The sequence below is a fragment of the Vombatus ursinus genome, unplaced genomic scaffold (assembly GCF_900497805.2).
Source record: "Vombatus ursinus unplaced genomic scaffold, bare-nosed wombat genome assembly UNPS02001287.1, whole genome shotgun sequence".
Lineage (NCBI taxonomy): Eukaryota > Metazoa > Chordata > Mammalia > Diprotodontia > Vombatidae > Vombatus > Vombatus ursinus.
This window is the reverse complement of record NW_020941065.1, coordinates 1237256-1257234: the sequence shown is the minus strand read 5'-3', so window position 1 is coordinate 1257234 and position 19979 is coordinate 1237256. Positions and strand designations below refer to the sequence as shown.

The window sequence follows — 19979 nt, the reverse complement described above, 5'->3', positions numbered from 1 at the left end:
CCCAGCTCTGACATTGACTGTTCTAAGGCCCTCCCAGCTCTGACATTCCCTGTCCCAAGGCCCCTCCCAGCTCTGACGTTTTATTTTCTAAAGGCCAGTTGCAGAGTCAGGGTTACCGCTGCAGTTGCCAAGGGACTGGATGATAAAAGCTCTAATTCATGTGTCCCTCTTAACTCTGCCAAAATGCGTGTCTCTGACTCTTTTATCCTCCTGGTAGCCTTGTGAAACCTCACAGAGCTGAAATTATCGTCCCCATCTTACAGACGAGGAAACTGAGGTGACTTGCCTAGGCCATCCATACCGCATGGATTCAGGAAGGACTGACTTCTTGGCTGTGGTCCCCCTCATCATGACCTCCCGCCTTTTCCTTTCCTTTCTGCAGGTCGTGTGGCCCGGGCGGGCCGAAGTGGGACGGCTTATTCCTTGGTGGCCCCCGATGAGGTCCCCTACGTCTTTGACCTTCACCTCTTCTTGGGCCGCCCACTCACCCTGGCCGTCCCCAATGAGAAGCCCTCAGGTAGCTGGGCCTGGGGCCTGGGAGATTGCTGGGATCCCGGAGGGTGGAAGGAGACCTGTGTCCCTGCCCCCGGAGAGCTCAGGATGGGCAGAGAGGGAAGAAAAGTCCACTTACAGTGGTTCAGCAAGGAGCCTTCCAGCCCAGAGCACCCTGGCAGGAGAATGGGGCCTTTGTCGACTTCTTTGTGGGGAAATTCAGAACATCGCAGGACAAAGGCGCCTTTCTTGTGCCGGGACTCTCAAGGCCACGGGAGGCCCTCCCAGGTGGATAGTGCTCTAGGCTTTACCAAGCCCTGTGGGAGGAGGCCTTGTGGCAAAGCTGAGCCGGCCCCCACCCAGAGCCATGGCCCCAGAAGGAGTTAGTCATTTGGCTAGGGGCCAGCGAATGCCACGCTGAGGAACTCGATCTTAGTCCTAGAGGCACTAGGGAGCCATGGAAGGTGTTTTTGAGCAGGGGATAGGTATGATAGTGGATAGAGAGCTTGGCCCTAGTTGGGAAGACCTGGGGTTCCAGTCCCACGCTGGCTTTGTGTCCCTGGGCCAGTCACTGAGCTCCCAAGACTCCGAGTTGCAGAGCAGATGTGCCGGTGGGGGGACTCTGTTCTTGGGGAGTTCCATGCAGCGGTGACGTGCTGGGTCTGTTGTCTGAGCAGGCCAGGACAATGTCAGTAATGCATGGTGAGCCCTCCCCCTGGCCTCCATGTTGGGGAAGGGTCCAGGCTGGCCCACCTTCCTCTGGGATTGTGCCTGTGCTCCCTGTGGGCACCCCCCACGCCCCAGCTTCTCAGTTCCTTTGGGGCGGTGCCTTCCCCCATTCGAATGTAAACTCTGAGGGCAGAGACTGTCTTTTTGTGCATACTCATACCCCCAGCTCTTAGCTCAGGGCGTGGCACACAACAAGTGCTTACTAATTGCTTATCATCTTGCTTCATTGACTTCTAGCTCTAAAGTCTAGCAGGGAAGGGCACGGAGTAGAACAAAGCATGGATTAAGTGTCTGCTGGTGCTGTACGAATAGGATCTCCTTTGATCCTCACAACACCCTGGGAGGGGGCTGCTGTTGTTATTCCCATTTTGAACATGAGGAAACACAGCTAGTAAGTAACTGGGATAATACTTGAGTTCAGGTGTCCCCGATTCCAAATCAAGCACCCCTTCCACCGCACCACATAGCAGCCAGTGTCGTAGAGAAGCGGGCACCAGAGAGGGAAGCCTGACTCCCGTAACGTACTCTCTGGTCTTTGTGTCCAGCAGGTTACTTTCATCCCCTTCCCCCACTCTGGGTTGATCTTCCTGGGCTCATAGGACATAGAGTGACCCTGCCTCTCTGCCCCTCCCTCCTGAGAAATTAAGGGATGACATGGTCTAAGAATACAACATAACCATGGACTTAGGAGCCACAAGCCAGCAAAGCCTTTATTAGGCACTTACTTTCTGTAGGCCCTGAGCCAAGAGCTGGGGGTAGAGGCTGTCTGTGAGGGGAGGAAGGTGGGCCAGCCTGGACGCCTCCCCAAGATGGAGGCTTTGGGGTGGGGGGATCCCTTAAGACCATTCCCCCCAAACCTCTTCATTTTGTATTTGAGGAAACTGAGGCCCAGAAAAAGCAAGGGGCTTGGCCAATGCCTCAGGGTCCTTAACAGCTTTTAGGATTCTTTCCACCATCCTAGGATGCCTCTTCATTGAAGAGATTCCGTTCTTTTCGGCAGGCATTCGTAGGTGCTCCTGTGTGCCTGGCACTGCACACAGTGTGTGCACAGAAGGGGCTGGGCACACAGAGTGGAAAATGGGTCCTGCTTTCAAAAAGCTCGTGTTCTGATGGGGAAAATGAGGGTGCAGAGGAGCCATCTGCAAAGGTCTGCTGTGGGTTAATTAGGGATGGATAGTAGTAATCATCACTAGCATTTCTGTAGAGCTTTAATTTGCAAAATACTTTACAAGTATCTCATTCACTCCTCACCACAACCCTCGGGAGTAGGTGCTTTTATTATTCCCATTTTGCAGATGAGGAAACTGAGATAGACAGCAGTGAAGTGACTTACCCAGGGTCATATAGATTAGCAATTGTCTGGAGCAAGATTTAAACTCTGGTCTTTGGTCCTTCGGTGTAGCATGATGGAGAGGGCACTAGGATTGAAGTCAGAAAGACCTGGGTTCCGGTCCTGCCTCAGACACTTACTAAGTGACTTTGGGCAAATCACTTCCCTTCTTTCTGCCTCAGTTTCCTCATCAATAAAATGGAAGGGTTGGATCCTATGGCCTCTTGGCCGTCATCCAGCTCTGGCAGTTGGGGATGAAGAGCCTAGGGCAGGGCGAGAGTCAGGGATGGGCCTACTCAGCCCTGGAATCCCCCCAGATGCCTCTGTGGACGGCGTGCTGGGCCGCGTGCCTCGGAACGTGGTGGATGAGGAGGAGTGCCGCCTGATCACGGATCACGACGTCTCCTCAGAGCTCCAGAGCCTGCGACGGGTGGCCGAGAACGCCCACAAGCAGTATCTCCGTTCTCGGCCAGGACCCTCCCCTGAGTCGATCAAGAGGGCCAAGGACCTGGACCCCACTCTCCTGGGCCTGCACCCCCTCTTCAGTAAGTCCCCCTCGCGTTCCCTGGAGGAGAGGGGGCCCTAGGCTGGGCAGGACGGGCTCCGCTGACGGGCTTCCTCTCTGCCTGCCTCTAGGCTCCCAGCTTGAGGACGAGGAGCTGGAGAGGATGAAGCTTGTGGACGGCATCAGGAACTACCGATCGCGGGCTGTGAGTGCAGACGGCCCAGGCTGGCCAGGAGGGCCTGGGGACCCAGGGGCCCCAGGGTGGCCGTAGACACAAAACTTGGCTACGGCTTGCTACCGTCCGGGCGTCGCAAGCCCTGTCCCGTAGATGTTTTCTTTAAACCAATTATTGGAAGGTTAACCGTGAACATCAGTCCAGCCCTCAGAAGTGACTCCGTAGTTCTACACTTTGGTTCATCTCAGTGCATCGAGTGTCCCACCAGCCCCTCCCTCCCTCCTGACCCTCAGCTCGTTCGCTCTCATCCTGTTTTCATCTTGGGCTCCTAAGCTCTTAGGCTTACAGCCAGAGAGGCTTTTAGAGGCCATGGAGTCCAACGCTCATTTTATAAATGAGGAAACAGGCTCAGAGAAATCCATGACCTGCCCAGGATCACACAGCTAGTGATTTGTACTTGACATTCATTAATACGGTCCCTTTTGCCCCTGCCCAGTGAGCCCTTCGCAGTAATAAAGATTTTAAAAGAAAACAACGCCAGCAAAAACGACCGATAAATAGTGTATGCAGCGTGCTGCACCTGTAGGCCCCCACCTCCTCAGATTGTGAGCTAGAAGAGACCTTCAGGGCTGCCCAGTACACCTGTCTCTGTTTTGAAGATGAGGGAACAGGCACCGAGCTTTAGTGAGTGGCATAAGTCACACTCCTTAGGAGTCAGAGGCAGGATTGGAACCCAGCTCCTTAGGACTCTCGGGCCATACCCTTATGCCATGCTTTCTCGGCTCTTCTCGGGACCAAACTTGATCTTTAAAATTCCTCAGTGTTTGCCTTCATTTTATTCATATGTAGGGGTGTTTTCATGGTTCTTGTCACTTTAGGCAGCCTGGCATAGTGCCTGGAAAGCTGGCTCGGAGTCAGCAAGCCTGGGTTCAAGTCACACCCCAGACGCATCCTGGCTTTGTGACCCTAGTCAAGCCCCTGAACTCCCCGGGACCTCCCAGGCAACTCTCTAAGACCATAATCAGTTAGTATTGATTAAGCACCTACTGTGTGCTGGGCACCATGCTCAGTTACAAGCAAGAGAAAGACCAGAGTGTTATGATTGTAGCCATATGGAATCAATCATGGTGGCCTTCCTGGAGGAGACTGGTTTGAAGCAGCTACCAAAAGGTGGATGCCAGCCCCATCCCCATCCTAACCCAGGGATGAGGCAGGACGGAACTCAGGGGTTTCTGCTCTTCCTTGTCCCTAGACCATCTTTGAGATCAACACCACCACGCGGGACCCCGGCAGCCAGGTGATGCGGGCCAAGCGGAAACGAGACCACAGGGCCATTGCCAAGTTTCAGCAGGGACAGCAGGAGCGACAACAGGCCCAGCCTGGCCCAGCCCCCCTCCCCCTGAAGAGCCAGGAACCAGAGGAGGAGAATGTGGAGGTACGGACCCACAGCCCGTGCTGGGGAGCCTGGGCATCCGGAGCACCCAGGGTTTGATGTCTGGTGTTACGTAAGGGGCGCTGGGAAGGGTGGGGATCAGGACAGCTGGGTGGCCCCGGGAGAGGGCGCTGGATTTGGACCCGGGAAGACCTGAGTTCAGATTCAGCCTCAGACGCTCACTAGCTGTGTGACCCTGGGCAAGTCACTTAACCTCTGGCTGCCTCAATTTGCTCTTCTGTAAAACAGAGATAATAATAGCAGTTGCCTCCCAGGTTTGTTACCTTACCTAATGAGACAACATGTCCAGTCCTTTGTAAATCTTAAACAATATGCAAGTGCTGGTTATCATCATCATTACCATTATTAGGTCTGCATAGAGAGAGATAGAGCAGAATCATCCTTCAGAACATCGGACCAGAAGGGGCCTTAGGGTGGGAAATTGCCGAGCTGGGAGGGAAATGTAAAGGCCACAGCAATTCAGTTAAATTTCACAAACGTGGACACGGGGCCACGGTGTGCCATGACATTGTAGGGGGCAGCCCTCACACCTAGACTCTCCAGTCTGAGACAGCATGTTGTAAAGTGGGAAGAAGAGGATAGGACTTGGTGTCGGAGGAGGCCTGGGTTCAAATCCTGCTTCTCCTCCTTAACTAGCTGACTGAACCCGTGTGAGGTCCTCCAGGCTCCGTCGAATAAGGATGGCAGTCACCATCATGGCCCCCTCTCATCAGAGGTGTTAGGAGGGCTGGGTGAGATAATGTAGAGCGCCTTAGAAACCTCAGATAGCTGGAGGAACACAGTAGAGAAGAGATGGTGTGTGTGCACCAAAAAGAAAGGGGTTGTGAGAAGGAAGGCCTTGAGGGCCATCGGAGGGCCTCCCATGGAGAACTGGAGGCCCTGGCCTCACCCTTAGCACCTGGAGGGCTGCATGGAAGAGAGGGCACCCAGGGGGCAGGGAAGGATCAGTGTGACTTTGACAGGCAGAGACAGTGGGGAACATGGTGTGCTTGGCCACATTAAGCACTAAATTAGTGCTCCACTGTCCATCATGTATGTATATGTATGTGTGTATCTGTCTACCTGTCCATCTGTCTATCCTACCATCTCTGTCTGTCTGTATCTGTCCATCTACGTATCCATCCATCTGTACCACCATCTCTCTCTCTTTCCATCCTTCTGTCTGTCCTCCCCTCTATCTCTCCCCCACCCACCCACCTATCCACCGTTCTGTGTCCTGGGCACCAGTGGACATCCAGCTTGTCTGTGGGAAGTGAGGCCAGGCAGGGTGTTGGGGCTGACCTCACTGTGTCGCTGGTGAAGCCAAGGCCCAGAGTGGGGCCTGGCGCCCAGGCATCTGTTCGTGGCTTTGTGCGACGTGCCAAGGTGGAGTCCTTTGGCAGACAGACCAGGAGCGGGGGTGACCCGGCAGCACTGGGTGCAAGTTTCTGAAAGGGCATAATTAAGCCAAGGTAAGAACAAACATCCTGGGCCCAGGAGCCAATCAGCCAGTCAGTTTGGCTCCCTTCCTCCTCCGTAGGGGGCATTCTCAGAGGTGCTGGGCCGGAAGAGACGGCGGCCCGAGGCACCGGGCCAGGAGAAGAGGCGGAAGGAGCCGCCCCAGCGTCGGGACGAGGAGTTCTACGTGCCCTACCGGCCCAAGGACTTTGACAGCGAGCGGGGGTGAGGGGCACTGCCCGGGAGGGGTGGAGGCAGGATGGGCTGGGGCCAGCGGGGGCACGCCGAGCCTTGACCTCTCCTTCTACCCCTTGCAGCCTGAGCATCGGTGGCGAGGGCAGCGCCTTTGAGCAGCAGGCGTCCAACGCCGTCCTTGACCTCATGGGCGATGAGGCCCACAACCTGACCAAGGGCCGGCAGCTGCTGAAGTGGTAAGGCCGGGCCAGGGGGCTGGGGGCTAGGGGGAGGGGCCATGCCAGCTGCCAGCCCCGCGGGTGCCCAGAGAACCCGCTCAGCGCCGCCTCCCCTCCCCCTTTCATACCCCCAGGGACCGTAAGAAAAAGCGATTTGTGGGGAATACAGGCCAGGAAGACAAGAAGAAGATAAAGACAGAGAGTGGCAGATACATCAGCAGCTCCTATAAGAGAGACCTGTATCCTTTCCTCGTGGAGGGGCGCTCAACGGCTGCCCGCCCGTCTCCTGGGCTGGGGTCTCTGGGAGCTCTCAATCTCCCTTCCAGCTCCATTTTTCACATGCTCTGGGCTGGGCCCCCCAGCATTGAGGAATTGGGGGTGGGGCATTGCTGCCCAGAGGCTTCCCTCTGTGGCAGGGGGGAAGAGAATTGGATCTGGGGCCAGAGTTCAAATCCTGAATCCACCATATCTTCCCTGGTGGCCTTGTCTTCCCAGGCCTCAGTTTCCTCGTCTGAAAAATGAGAGGGGTTGGGCTAGCTGGTGCCTAAGGGCCCTCCCAGCTGCAGACCTCTTTCTCCATCCCATGACCTCCCTAACCACCAATCTCAGGTATCAGAAATGGAAACAGAAACACAAGATTGGCGCCCGCGACTCGGAAGAGGAGGGAGAGGGAGAGGCCACAAGGCGGGGCTGGGATCGAGGCCGAGGCCGAGGGAGAGGTGAGGAGGCTCTGACCTGGATGGGGGGCCGGGGGGAAGTGGTACCTCCTGGGAGGCAACACCTGAAAGTGACCTGAGCGACCCCTGCATCCACCCACCCCATCTCATGGGTGGGGAAACTGAGGCAAGGTAGGGAAATGACTTCAGTGACTGTTGTGTCCACTGACACCTCATCTTAGAGCGGCAAACAAGGCAAAGTAGGGCAGTGACCTTTGAGATCCCTGTGTCAACCTACCCCATCTCATGGGTGGGGAAACTGAGGCAAGGTAGGGAAATGACTTCAGTGACTGTCGTGTCCACTGACACCTCATCTTAGAGCGGGAAACAAGGCAAAGTAGGGTGGTGACCTTTGAGATACCTGTGTCCACCCACCCCATCTTATAGGTGGGGAAACTGAGGAAAAGTAGGGAATGACTTGCCAGTGTCACCCAGTAAGAAAATTGGAGGGGGGCAGCTTCGTAGCACAGTGGATAGTGGCTCTGGCCTTGGGGTCAGGAGGACCTGAGTTCAAATCCGGCCTCAAACACTTGACACTTACTAGCTGTGTGACCTTGGGCAAGTCACTTAACCATGATTGCCTCACCCAAAAAAAAAAAAAAAGAAAGAAAATCAGAGGGCTGAGACTGGAGAACCGGAGCCCAGCGCTGTCACCCCTAGAAGATGCTACTCTGCTTTGGAAAAGTGACCTGTGCCCTTTGGCCTTGATCCTCTCTCCTCTTGTGCCTTGTGGTCAGTGCTGGTGCCTCTGAGCCCCTGGGAACTTGCTGGTGTCCCAGCCCCCGCCCTCTCCCGGAATCAGTGTCCAGAGAAGCTCGGCAATGGCACCTTGAAGACTGACTGGGCAGCCGCCACCTGGCACACGTGAACGTGCTGCCCACTTACATAGACATTTTCCAGAAGCCCACTGTGGCAGACCCCCGGAAGCCTCCCCCTCACCAGTGGGCTTCCCACCCCTGCTGGAACCCCTCCGGGGTGGGGAGTGCACGATCTTATTCCTGCTACTAGAACTTTATTATGATTTGGGGACTTGCGCTCAGCCCTGTGGTGCAAGGGGCACCTCTGCGTGGTGTTCATGCCCACCTGCCCAAGCACCTAAGAGCGTGTCTGCCTGCAGATAGACACGTGCGTGCACAGAAACACGGTGGCCCTCGCCCCTTTCTCCAGGGCTCCCTACTATGTACCAGCCCTATCTATCTTTTGTCCTTAGGTTGGGAGCGAAGGGTCTCGAGGGCACAGTGAGGCAGCCAGGCATAGTGGTTAGAGCGCCAGACCTGGAGTCGCCCTTTTACTCACTCTGTGGCCCACCCCCTGGCAAGTCATTTTCCCTTCCCAGCCTCAGTTTTCACATCTGTAAAGTGGGGATAACAATAACTCCTACACCCAGGGTTATTGTGAGGATAGAAGGAGAGCTTTGCAGACCTTAAAGTGCCCCATGGGTGTCAGCACTTATCACTGAGGTGTCCTCATGACCCCCTCAAGTGTCTTAAGGCTGGAGAGGAATAGAGCAAGGCTCTGGCCCTGGTTCTCATTCCACACAGCAGCCACGTGGAAACACAGACCTTTACATGTGTGCATGCATGTGTGTACATGTGTGCTGGGTTTCTGCCTCCCTCCTGACCATCCATTTCTTCCTCACTCCACGTCTGCTCCCTCTGTCTGGGTCCTCTCCTCTGTGTGTGTCTCTGTGTGTGTGTCTCTGTGTCTGTGTCTTTGCTCCCAGGCTCCCCTTCTCTGCCTGCTCCTCTCTCTGTCTCTCTTGGCTGGACCTTACACATGTGCCCTTGTTTCTGTGTGTCTCCCCGTTTCCGTGTTTCTCTGTCCCTTTGTGTGTGTCTCTCCATCTCTCCATGTTTCTCTATCTCTGCCGCTCTGGGTTCCTTTCACACCCTCGGCTTTTGGTTTCTATTTTTAATTCCTAGCAGTGGCTTGGGGGGCTGCCTCAGGGCTGGGAGAGGGAGGTGTGATAGGAAGCCTCTTCCATGCTGGGGGGGGGGGGCAGCTCTGGGTGGCTCCTGTCCCCCGGTAGGCTCCTCGTCTTTAAGCTGACAGAGACCTGTCAGGCATGTGAGCCCAGAGATGGGAACGCCAAAAGGGAGGCTGCCATCTGCATGTCCAGGGAACGGGCTTACCCCAGGGGTAGGGACCAGCTGCTCTCTCCATCCACCAGTGAAAACCTTCCCATTGAGATGGACTTGAAATGGCGCCAGGAATGATTGGAGTTAGGCAGAAGGAAGGGGGGGAGATCCTGGAGAGGGTAACTGAGGGGTCTAGGTGGGGGTGCTCCAGCAGCTGTCCTGGGCGGCCTGGTCTTTGTGCGACATTCCCTGGGGACAGCTGGGAGCCAGGGTTCTGATCCTGGGGCCCTGGCGAGCCCTGCTTTTCTGTGCCTCAGATTCCTTAGCTAGAAGAACGCCATCTGACTGCCCACCTTCTCGGAGGGCCTTGTGTCATACAAGTCAGGAATACGGGTTCATATCCTCCCTCAAACACTTAGTAGCTGTGGTTGCCTTCTCTGGGCCCATTTGCTCATCTGTGAAAAGATGATTGTAATAGCACCAACGTCTAGCATTGTTATTATCATCCTCGTCGTCTCTGATTCATTCACTGAGTCACCTCGCCCTAACAAGTCTTTGTCCCCTTTTGAGATGTACTGTCCATTGTGGGACCAATGGACTCGTTGGGAGAAGGGCAGAGGGAGAAGAGGACTTTTGAGGATGAGGGATTGCGTGGGGTACCCCTGGTTCCCTCCCAGGACCTTCCATTCAGCCCAGTCTGTGGTGAATTCTGTGCTGTCCTGGGTGCTCTGAGGTACTCTAGGGTCGCAGATTTAGAGCAGGAAGGAACCTTAAAGGGCATCTGGGCAACCCCCTCGTTTTACAGATGAGGAAACTGAGGCACAGAATGCCTGGACAAGTGACTTGCCCAGGGTCACACAGCTAGTAAGTGTCTGAAGAATGATTAGAATGCAGAGGATCTGCCCCCCATCCCCTTCCTGCCGCCTCAGTGCCCCAGGTAGAGAAGGGGCCAGATTGAGATGCTGGAAAGAGCCCTAGACTTGGCATGGACGACCCTGAGTTCGGATTCCCAGCTCTGCTTTTCCCAGCCTGATGACAGGGCAGGCTCCTTTATTTCTCAGGCCCTCCCGCTGACCCTCCCTCCCTTGTGTCCGTGCAGGGGCGTCAGCGGCCGGTGGAACGTCGGGGGCCCAAGGGCGCGTGCGCTCAGAGCTAAAGAACAAACAGCAGATTCTGAAGCAGCGCCGCCGTGCTGAGAAGCAGCGCTTCCTGCAGCGTGGGGGCCTCAAGCAGCTCTCTGCCCGCAACCGGCGCCGGGCCCAGGAGCTCCGGCAGAGCGCCTTTGGCCGGCAGCCTGGGGGCAACCGAAAGGGCAAGATGAGAAAGAAGATGTGATGGCTCCCGCGTCCGCCACCTCCCCTGGGGCTTTGGGATCCCCATTGACTGGAGCTGTATGTGGCCCTTGGGAAGAGGCATCCCCGTCCATCTAACCCCCCACTGCCAGGGCTCCCACCTGAGACCCATGGTGGGGACATGGCTGGCCCCTAAGGGCCTGGGCTGACTTTGGGCTCTGCCGTCCGGCTCTGAAGGAGTTAACATGCTCTGCTTCCCCCTCCTCCCTCCCAAGAGGAGAAACCTGTTCTTCCAGGCCAGAGGCACCGTGCACGCTGGGCCAGCCTTGATCGGCTCACCACACCCCCAGAAGGGACTCCCCGAGGTGGGCCATGGGGCAAGGGAGGCATTGCCACCAGGCCTCACACGCAGCAAGTGCCTAATAAATCTTGAATCAGATCTGTTGAGTTGTCCTGACTGTGCAGGGGTCAATGGTGTGGATCTCTTGACTGTGGGACGCTGCTAGATACCCACGTACATGTCCAGATCTGCCAGGGCTCCTCACTGCTAGATACACACGTGTGCTCGAGAAGATGCCTGGGTCCAGACCTACCTCTTCTGTCAGCAGCTTCCCTCTTGGAAGAGGCCTAGTGGTCAGCGGCGGAGGGTCCAGGCTCTCCTTGGTGAGCTTGGCCAACGTGGCGGAAAGGTCCTGGAAGTGCCACTGTACCTGGGAGCCCCAGCCCCAGCTGGAGTCAGCTAGCTGGCTTCTCGATTCCCCAAGAGGCATTGCATTGGGGTGTGGAGGGGTCTCGTAAGCACCATGCCAGACTCTCGGCGTCAGAGCTAGAAGCCTTTCCCTGCCCCTCTTAACCGTAATGGCTTACTCAGAATTTTCCCCCTACTTATACTGTTTGTACAGTTAGCTTCTGTGTCCACTTTTGTTGACATCACCCCCATTAGACTGTGAAGAGAGGGACTGTCCGATGTGAAGAGTAAGTTACGGGCAGAGCCAGGTCCAGACCCCCCCTCTTAGGCCAGGTATTTTTTTTTCCCACCTTGCTGACCCATATGGGGTTCAGCTCCATGATTTTGGCATTATTCACTGTACTCTGGCCTCCTGAGCTAACGGGCCATCTACAGGTTGAGGCAGAGAGGAGGAATGGGAGATAGCAGGGTAGAGGGGCTTCCTAGAGCTTGGAAATTACAGCTCTGGGTGCATCTGGGGCTTTGGGCCCCCCTCACCTGCTCCAACTGCCCCTCTGTGTCCTCCACAGCCAATGCAGGGACCTCCTTCTTCTGCTTGCAGACCAGCTGGAACAGGTTGAGGGCCGCCATCTTGATCTGCCCAAGAAGCAGGGTCTTCTGGGCTGCTGTGTTCTGGATATGGACCCATCTTGACTCCTAGAGAAACCCAAGGGGAGGACGCGCTCAGCTGGAGAGGGCCATGGTGGACAAAACCCCTGTCCATCTTTATTGGCTCTAGCCCTCAATTTACATAATCCTGAACCCCAACTCATGAGTCCCCAAACCCACACACACATTAGCCTTCAACTTTTGGACCATAGGCTGAAGCAGAAAATACCAGGAGACTGGTCAGCCTTGGTCACTTCTAAAATATCCTCCCCCCAAAGTATCTGAGAAGAGAAACATTAGCTCTCTCATCAGCATCAGTAAGAATCGGTCCATTGAGCCGAAAGGGGAAACTCGGGGACGATATGGTTATTGTTGAAATAGCAGATCCTGGGTCCTAGAGGACAAAACTAAGACCAGTGGGTAGGAGGGGAAGATGCGTTCTAATCCAATGTAAAGAATTTCCTGATGAGCCTTTTAGCAATGGGATGAACTGCCTTAATAGGTAGGAAGCTCCCCTTCCGTGGTGGTGGTGGTTAAAAATGATAACTTAGAGGGATGATGTAGGAGAGATTCCTCATTATCATAGATTGGACTCAGGTATGCCAGAGCCAGCTTCAATGGGAAGGGAGAGCTGATTGTTAAATTGTCAGCATGAGCATTTACACCTCAGAAAGGCTACAGATCAGTTCTTGATTTATCATTTTCTTGTTGAGACTTAAGAAAGTGACATAGAGAATATTAGTGATGCAAATTGAGCTTAAAAGTGTGCCCAGCATACAGTTTTCCCACCTCAGAGAGCCGGTTGTTAAATGTTCATCAGCACACACCTTGTTGGACAAGATGACTTGTTAAGATTGTTTCCAAGCCCAAGATGACCTAGTAGCATATCAGTCAATCAACAAGCGTTCATTAAGTGCCCGCTATGTGCCAGGCACTGTACTGGGCACTGAGGATGCAGAGACAGAAATGAGACAGTGATTTTGAAGGGAGATACCAGCAGCTTATGTAAAATGTAGGGCTTCAGTTAGGTCTTGAAGGAAGCCGGGAATTACAGAGGCAGAGGTGAGGAGGGAGTGCGTTCCATGCGTGAGGCGCAGCCAGTGCAAAGGCACAGAGATGGGAGATACACAAACAGTAGGAAACAGCTTGACTGTTGCCTCCCCTGATAGAATAGAAACTTGAGGGCAGAGACCCTTTGCCTTTCTGCCTTTGAATCCCTAGTGCCTTATGTAAGCACTTAATAACTGTTTATTGATTGATTAATGACCATAGCGTATATAAAGGGGAGTAACAGATCATAAGACTGGAGAGAGAGGTTGGAGCGAGGTAGTGACGTGCTTTAAATGCCAAACGGAAGTTCTTGCATTTGATCCCAGAGGTAACATTGGAGATCACTGAACAGTGCGGTAAAAAGAACACTGGACTCGTAATCAAGAGTGACTGCTCTGAGCCCTAGTTTCTCTGACACCACGGCCAAGCTCACCACTCTGTGCCTCAGTTTCCTTATCTGTAAAATGAAGATAGTAAAGAACACTAGACTCAGCACCAGGCGACCAGGTTGAGTGCTCCCTCCAAGCCCTGGTCACTCTATGACCGTAGCTATCACCCTGCCTTTCACTTTCTTCACCTGTAAAACTAAGATAGCATCTGGCCTCCCTTTCCTCCTAGGGTTGCATTGTGCAAACCTGAAAGGTGAGCTATTATTTTTCCATGACTTCCCACCCCATTGGAGAGCAGAAGTGGAGGGAAATGGTGCGTTGGAGAGCGTGCTGGGCCCCGGTCCCAAGCCCACCTACCCATCGCAGCGCCTGAGCCCTGACCTCCTCCAGCCGAAGCTGCAGGTCGGCCACCCTGTTGTTCTGATGCAGTATCTCGTCATTCTTTTCTTCCACCAGTTTGAGCAGCTCGGCCCTGGCTTCCTCCACAGCCTTGTGCAAAGCCTGCTGTCGCTCAGCCAGGATGGTCTGCGCTTCAGACAGCCCACTGAACCGGGCCATCAGCTCAGGGATCTCCTGAAACTGGAAGAGAAGGCAAGGGGGGAGGCATGGTGAATGGTACCGTACGATCGGGCCTGTGACTTTTAAGCTTCTTTCCCCCGACAAACCTACAAAGTAATATTATTATCCCATTTTACAGATCAGGCTCAGAGGAGTAATTTAACATGAGTTCTTAACCTGGGGGGGTCTGTAACTATTTTAAAATATTTTTATCGCTACATTTCAATGTAACTGGTTTCTTTTATAGTCCTATGTATTACATTTTATGCATCTAAAAACATTCTCCTGCTGGGTTTGGTGACTCAGCTCTCCCGGTTACTGGGGGACGATTGTCTGAGCTCAGGAATTCTGAGCCAGAGCCATTGGGTGTCACCAATAGAGCGAGCTCCCCTGGACTGTCTAAGGAGGGGAGAATGGGCTAGGCTGGAGACAGAGCAGGTCCAAGTTTCCCAGCAGGTGAGCCCAGGGACGCTTCATTTCCAGCTAGATGTGATAGTGATTTTGTTGTTCAGTCATTTCTGTCACGTCCACCTCTCCGAGACCCCGTTTGGGATTTTCTTATCAAAGATACTGGAGTAGTTTTCCATTTCCTTCTCCAGTTCATTTTACAGATGAGGAAACTGAGGCAAACAGGGTGAAGTGACTTGCCCACGGTCACACAGTAAGTGTCTGTAAGAGGCTGGATTTGAACACAGGTCTTCCTAACTCAAGGTCCAGCACTCTCTACTGCACCACCTAGCCCTGCGTGATGGGAAACCTAGTTTAAAAAACACAAAATAAATAAACATCTGATGCCAGGCTAACCCTCTTTCCTTTTTCTGATAGGATTACTTAACTAGGGGATCAGGAGAATGCTGTAGCTATTGTTTACCTCAGTTTTTTTTGTTGTTGTTTTGGTTTTATTTTTTGATGAGGTAATTGGGGTTAAGTGACCTGCCCAGGGTAGCACAGCTAGTAACTGTTAAGTGTCTGAGGCCGGATTTGAACTCAGGTACTCCTGACTCCAGGGCCAGTGCTCTAGCCATGGTGCCAACTAGCTGCCCCTGCCTCAGTTTTGATAGAGCATTTGATGAAGTAAATACTGCTGCCATGTTGGCCAATAGTGAGATTGGGCCCGTGAGTAGCCAAGGCACTCACAGCCTCGAGAGATAGGGAGATCCAGTCTCAAGAGAAACACAAAACCAAGACAAAAACAAATGGTTACACACACACACACACACACACAGCAGTTACCCCTCCGGTCCTCCATTCAGAACCATTACAACAATCAAAAATAAATTGTTGAGGTTAAAAGGACCAAGACTGACCACATTCAGTCTGTCGATAAACATTTCTCAAATGCCTGTCACATGATAGGTGCTGAGCTAAGTGCTGGGGTAATGAAAGAAAAGACAGGGCCTGCCCTCAGGGAGCTCACAGTCTAGCAAGGAGAGGACATGCAAACAACAAACAAGCTGTAGACAGACAAATTGGAGATAATTCCCTCAACAGAGGAAAGGTGCTAGAATTAAGATGGAGTAGGAAAGGCTTCCTGTAGAAGGTGGGATTTTAGCTAGGACTTTAAGGAAGTCCAGGACTCTTGAGGCAGCCCATTAGATTTTCATGAAACTCTGGAAATTCTGAGCAAATTTTCTGAGAATGATTTCATGATTTGGTCTGAGGTAGAGTCAGACAAATTAAACATTATATATGCATATATACATACATACATACATACACATATATAATAACAGATATATACACACATATATGTATTGTGTATGTATGTATGTAAACTTGTTTGTACATAGTTATTCACATGTTGTCTCCCCAATTAGATTGTGAGCTCCTTAAGAGCAGGGATTGTCTTTTACCAGTCTCTGTATCCCCAGTGCTTAGCACAGTGTTTGACACATAGTAGATGCTTAATACGTGCTTATTAACTGACTGATAAAAGGTAGTTACGTTGTTGAATAATTTGATAAAACCCTACAAGTTAAATTAACATATACTTTGATAGTGACTTCAATTCATGGTGGAAATAAGTAAAGATATCAAGAAATATATTGGAAAACAAAGGAATAAAACCAGAGAGAAGACATGGACTCATTACAAAGAAGCCTCAAACATATATAATTATGAATATTCAGCAAATGAAGATGAGGAGGGAGAAACAGGGATGTGAGATTCTGCCCCCTTCCTGTCTTTGAGGAGGTGGAGGCCTATGGGTATAGAAAGCTGCATAGACTGCTAATCATGGTTGTTTTGCTAGTTAATTTTTCCGAATTGTCTTTGTCTACTTTAAAATTTTCTGTTTAAAGGATGATTTGGGGGGGGATATATTGGGAAATTAGGTGATATAAAAACAAAAGATAACAATAAACATAAAAAAAGAAGAAAGAGGGCTTATTGCCAAGAATGCCTTTTTTCCTTCCCTTCTTTCTTCCTTTTCTTTTTCTTTCTTCCTCTTTCTTTCTTTCTTTCTTTCTTTCTTTCTTTCTTCCTTCCTTCCTTCCTTCCTTCCTTCCTTCCTTCCTTTCTTTTTGATATCTAAAGCCTCTAGTGGGTAAGTCCTTAGGAGGGAGGGTATCTCTGAGGCTGCCTTGGCTCCAGCTGGACACGAATGCTCACCTCCTCTGACTGGCTCACCACCTGCTCCAGGTACCGGGCGAAGGGTCTGTATTTGTGCAGTTTCCGCTCCAGCTGCTCCTTTCTCTTAATGAGCCCCTCTAATTCCTTCCTCAGTGCCATGGCCTCGGCCTCTTTCTGGGCAGCGGTCTGCCGTCCTTCCTCTGCGCGGCGCAGGGCTCGACTCTGCTTAGCCTCTGTGTCCTGGCCGGAGGAAGACTCATCTTTCCAGACTGGACAGCTTCCCTTGACCTCCCAGGTGGGACTTTGCCTGCCCTGCCCTCTTGTATACTGGGTTCAATATAGATAGGTCTCTCTGAGGTAGGGGCTACTGGGGGATGCCAGGGGACAGAGCTGGGCAAGAAGGGGAGGAATCTTCAGAACTGGATGGAGGCATCTACCCACTAGGTCTAGCCTGGCTAGAAGTCTAGCCTGGGATTCTAAGCTGGCCATCCCCTGCTTTGCGGGGCTTCCTCTGTGGATGCATCAGGAAAATAGAGGGTCCACAGAGTCCCAGACAGCTGCCCAGGAGGCAAGGCGCTCCTGCATCCCCACGGCCGCCCACCTTCAGGAACTTGTCAAAGCGGACCATGGACTCCTTCAGAGCATCCTCCTTCTGTTCCAGGGCTTTCCTTCGCTGCTTCAGAGCTGACATCTTTACCTGGAACTCCTGAGGGTTGAGAAGGGAGAGGAGGATTCAGCTGGAACCTGGGGGTGGGCGCCACTGCTTCAATGCACACATACACACATTCCTTCAGATCATTGAGTGTTTACTGGGCTCTGAGAAGAGAGGAAGTGAGCCAAAAGCTGGAAAAATTCTAGAACGTCAGAGCTCAAAAGAGCCGTAGAACATGGAGTATAGGGTCTAGGCCAAATCTTAGAACAGGGAATGTCAGAGATGGGAGGAATCTTAAAATATAGGCTGACAGGGTTGGATAAAACCTTAGAACGTATAATATATTTGGGAGGACCTTAGAACAGGGAATGTCAGGGCTGGGAGGGGCCTTAGAGAATATTTCATCCAACTCTCTGTTTTTACATATGAGAAACTCCAGCCAAGAGAAAGTAAAAATGCCCAAATCCACACATCACCTGGATTTAGTGGCCAGTCCGGGCTCCTTCCATTACAAAATCTCCCCCTGCCCACCAAGACCCTGGCACTCATCTGCATAACTAACTACTTGAGCACCGCACAGCACCTCAACATCCAGAGGCTGGCCAGCATCCCTGGAAGCCAGGGAGAGACACCAGGCTGGCAGCCCCATCTCTTCTCCCCTGCCTCCTCCCTTCTCTTCTCCTTGTACTTCGGACAAACAAGGTCACCTCCTTCTTGGCCCGCAGAGCCTCCTCCACCTCTACCATCTCCTGCTTTTTCTCCAGCAGCTGGGCAGCATGGTTGATATAGCCATCCTCATGGGCCGGGGGCTTCCTGAGAGAAGAAGAAAGTGGATCGTGACACTTTGAGGCACCTCCCTGGCTGCCCTGCCCAAGGCGCCAGGTGGAGACAGAAACCAAGATCCAGGTTCGCTGAGAGGAGGCAAGAAGAGCCACATGAATGGGTAAGGACCAGTCTTGCCCATAGACACAGTGAGTGGGTCCCTACTTGGTCTGATGTAAGAAACCTCTCAATATCTTCCCAATGGTACCACAGATTCTGTTGTTAGCACGTCATCCAACCCCCAGATGCCACTACCTAGCTATGGGACCTTGAACGAGCCTCAGTTTCTCTCTATGAAATGAGAAGCTTGGACCAGATGGTCTCTAAGGACCCATCTGGTGCTCGACCTGTGGGATCATCTGATGTTCTGTGTTCTAAAGTAAATAAGTCAATCAAGTATGTACTGTGCCCTCCCTCCGTGCTGGGCACTAGAGCTGCGGCCACAGCACCTGTGCCCAAGGAGAGTCCCTGAGGGTGTGAGTGAGTGCAGATTAAAGTGAAAGAACACAGTCACCCAAAGTAGACAGATACAAGGTGGAGTGTGTGGGGTGGGAGGGGCACAGCTGCCACTCTGACATCCTGCGTCCTAAGGCATCCAGATCAATCCGATTTAATTCAACAAGCTTCTCTTAAATGACTGCTGTGGGCGGAGGGCTGCGTGTGTGAGTAGCGGATGAGCGCTGGACTTGGAGATAGGAACGCCTGAGTTCAAATGCTGCCTCAAACACATACTAGCTGTATGACCTTGAGGAAGTCACTTAATCTCTTTGTGCCTCAGTTTCCTCATCTGTAAAATGAGAGGGTTGGACTTCGTGGCTCCAAGGTCCCTCCCATCTCTGACATCCTCTGTCCTGAGACCTCCTCCCCCCTCCCCACCTCCGGCCCCATCTCTGACATTTCCTGTTCTGAGTCCTTTCTCCACTCGGTTCAGAATTCTATGTTCACAGGGCCTTCCTCATTCTGATATTCTGTGTTCTAAGAGCGCCCCTCCCCCAGCTCTTACATTCCATATTTCTATTTTTCTTCCCAAGGGGGTCCTTCCCGGCTATCACAGTTATTTCATCCTAATCTGTGAAGCCCCCTTCAAAAGGTAGGCGGAGATTAGAGGAAGGGGGAGGAGAGGGACCATAGAGTGTCAGGTAGGGAAAACCATTGAATAACGTGGGATAGGAAATAGCTGGGGTACAGATTTGGGGTCAAACAGAGCTCTCCCCATAGATCTGGCAAAGCTGCACAGCCCCGCCCCCAACTCCCGCAGAAGTTGCTGGGTAGGCTTGCTCTTTCTGTGGACACCTCTCCCCATCTCCCCATCTCCCCCCTCCCCCACACCCCCATTGACCAAACCTAGGAGTCAGCTCTTGGGAATGACTCTTCACTTCAGCCAGGGGCCACCACGTCCTATGGAGGGGCTCTGCAGGAGGAGGTGGAGTCCCCCTAACTCTGTCCCAGACCCCTCTGCTTCCCCACTCACTCTGCCAGCAGCTTTTCTTCCAAGACGATCTGGAAATATTCTTCCCAAGGCACTGACATGTTTCCAGTTTGACTGCCCCCAGAACTCTGTAAAGCCTGGAGTTTGTGAGTGCGCGCGCGCGCGCGCACACACACACACACACACACACACACACACACACACACACACACACACACACTCACACCAGGCACCCTAGGGGGCTAAGGATTAGGACCTGCTCAGCTAATCAGTGCATCCTCCGGATATGGGAATGGGAGCTCAGCCCCTACGCGGTTACTAAGGCAACGGTCAGCACAACGTTCTGTTGCCTGGTACATTGCTCCGGCTCCGCATTCCCCAGCTCTTTACGCAAGGCACTGTTAGCGAGCTGCCAGCAAAGGCGGAGGACCCGATGTTTCTTAGGGGTGGGGCTGGACGGATGGTGATGGAGAATAAGGGAGGGGACAGTATCTTCCCCTTCCTGGTTTGCTGTTACAGGGGAAGAGGTCAGGAGATGCACAGAGTTTTAGG

The 19979-nt window shown here is 52.8% G+C and overlaps 2 protein-coding genes across 7 annotated transcripts in view; one reads left to right on the top strand and one right to left on the bottom strand.

Annotated features, from left to right (window-relative positions):
- Positions 1-11059, top strand: part of DDX54 (DEAD-box helicase 54) — a 25068-nt gene extending 14009 nt beyond the window's left edge. For both annotated transcript variants that reach the window (XM_027862600.1, XM_027862601.1), the window contains exons 12-20: positions 383-517; positions 2869-3096; positions 3188-3261; positions 4484-4666; positions 6204-6346; positions 6439-6552; positions 6669-6773; positions 7144-7253; positions 10428-11059. In XM_027862600.1, the coding sequence (XP_027718401.1) occupies positions 383-517; positions 2869-3096; positions 3188-3261; positions 4484-4666; positions 6204-6346; positions 6439-6552; positions 6669-6773; positions 7144-7253; positions 10428-10663 (1328 nt within the window). In that variant the 3' untranslated portion in view covers positions 10664-11059. The remainder of the gene's footprint in view (positions 1-382; positions 518-2868; positions 3097-3187; positions 3262-4483; positions 4667-6203; positions 6347-6438; positions 6553-6668; positions 6774-7143; positions 7254-10427) is intronic.
- CFAP73 (cilia and flagella associated protein 73) lies at positions 11047-19705 on the bottom strand. Of its 5 annotated transcripts, none has more exons than XM_027862602.1 (8): positions 19470-19705; positions 17884-17989; positions 17126-17230; positions 16564-16764; positions 13753-13974; positions 13440-13463; positions 11846-12004; positions 11047-11330 (listed from the first exon to the last, which is right to left on the bottom strand). In XM_027862602.1, the coding sequence occupies exons 1-8, from the start codon at positions 19526-19528 to the stop codon at positions 11055-11057; spliced, it is 1152 nt and encodes a 383-aa protein (XP_027718403.1). In that variant the 5' UTR covers positions 19529-19705; the 3' UTR covers positions 11047-11054. The 5 variants fall into 5 exon arrangements, with proteins under 5 accessions (XP_027718403.1, XP_027718405.1, XP_027718404.1 ...); XM_027862604.1 differs by having other exon boundaries at positions 11047-11324; XM_027862603.1 differs by having other exon boundaries at positions 13753-13968.
- Between the last annotated feature and the right edge of the window lie 274 nt (positions 19706-19979).

Excerpts from the sequence above, each read along its gene's own strand:
- CFAP73 (XM_027862602.1), bottom strand. The coding sequence starts at position 19,528 with ATGTCAGTGCCTTGGGAAGAATATTTCCAGATCGTCTTGGAAGAAAAG. Across the intron at positions 17,990-19,469 it reads GAAGAAAAGCTGCTGGCAGA|GAAGCCCCCGGCCCATGAGG; the intron begins GTGAGTGGGGAA and ends TTCTTCTCTCAG. Across the intron at positions 13,464-13,752 it reads GGGCTCAGGCGCTGCGATGG|ATAAGGAAACTGAGGCACAG; the intron begins GTAGGTGGGCTT and ends TTCATTTTACAG.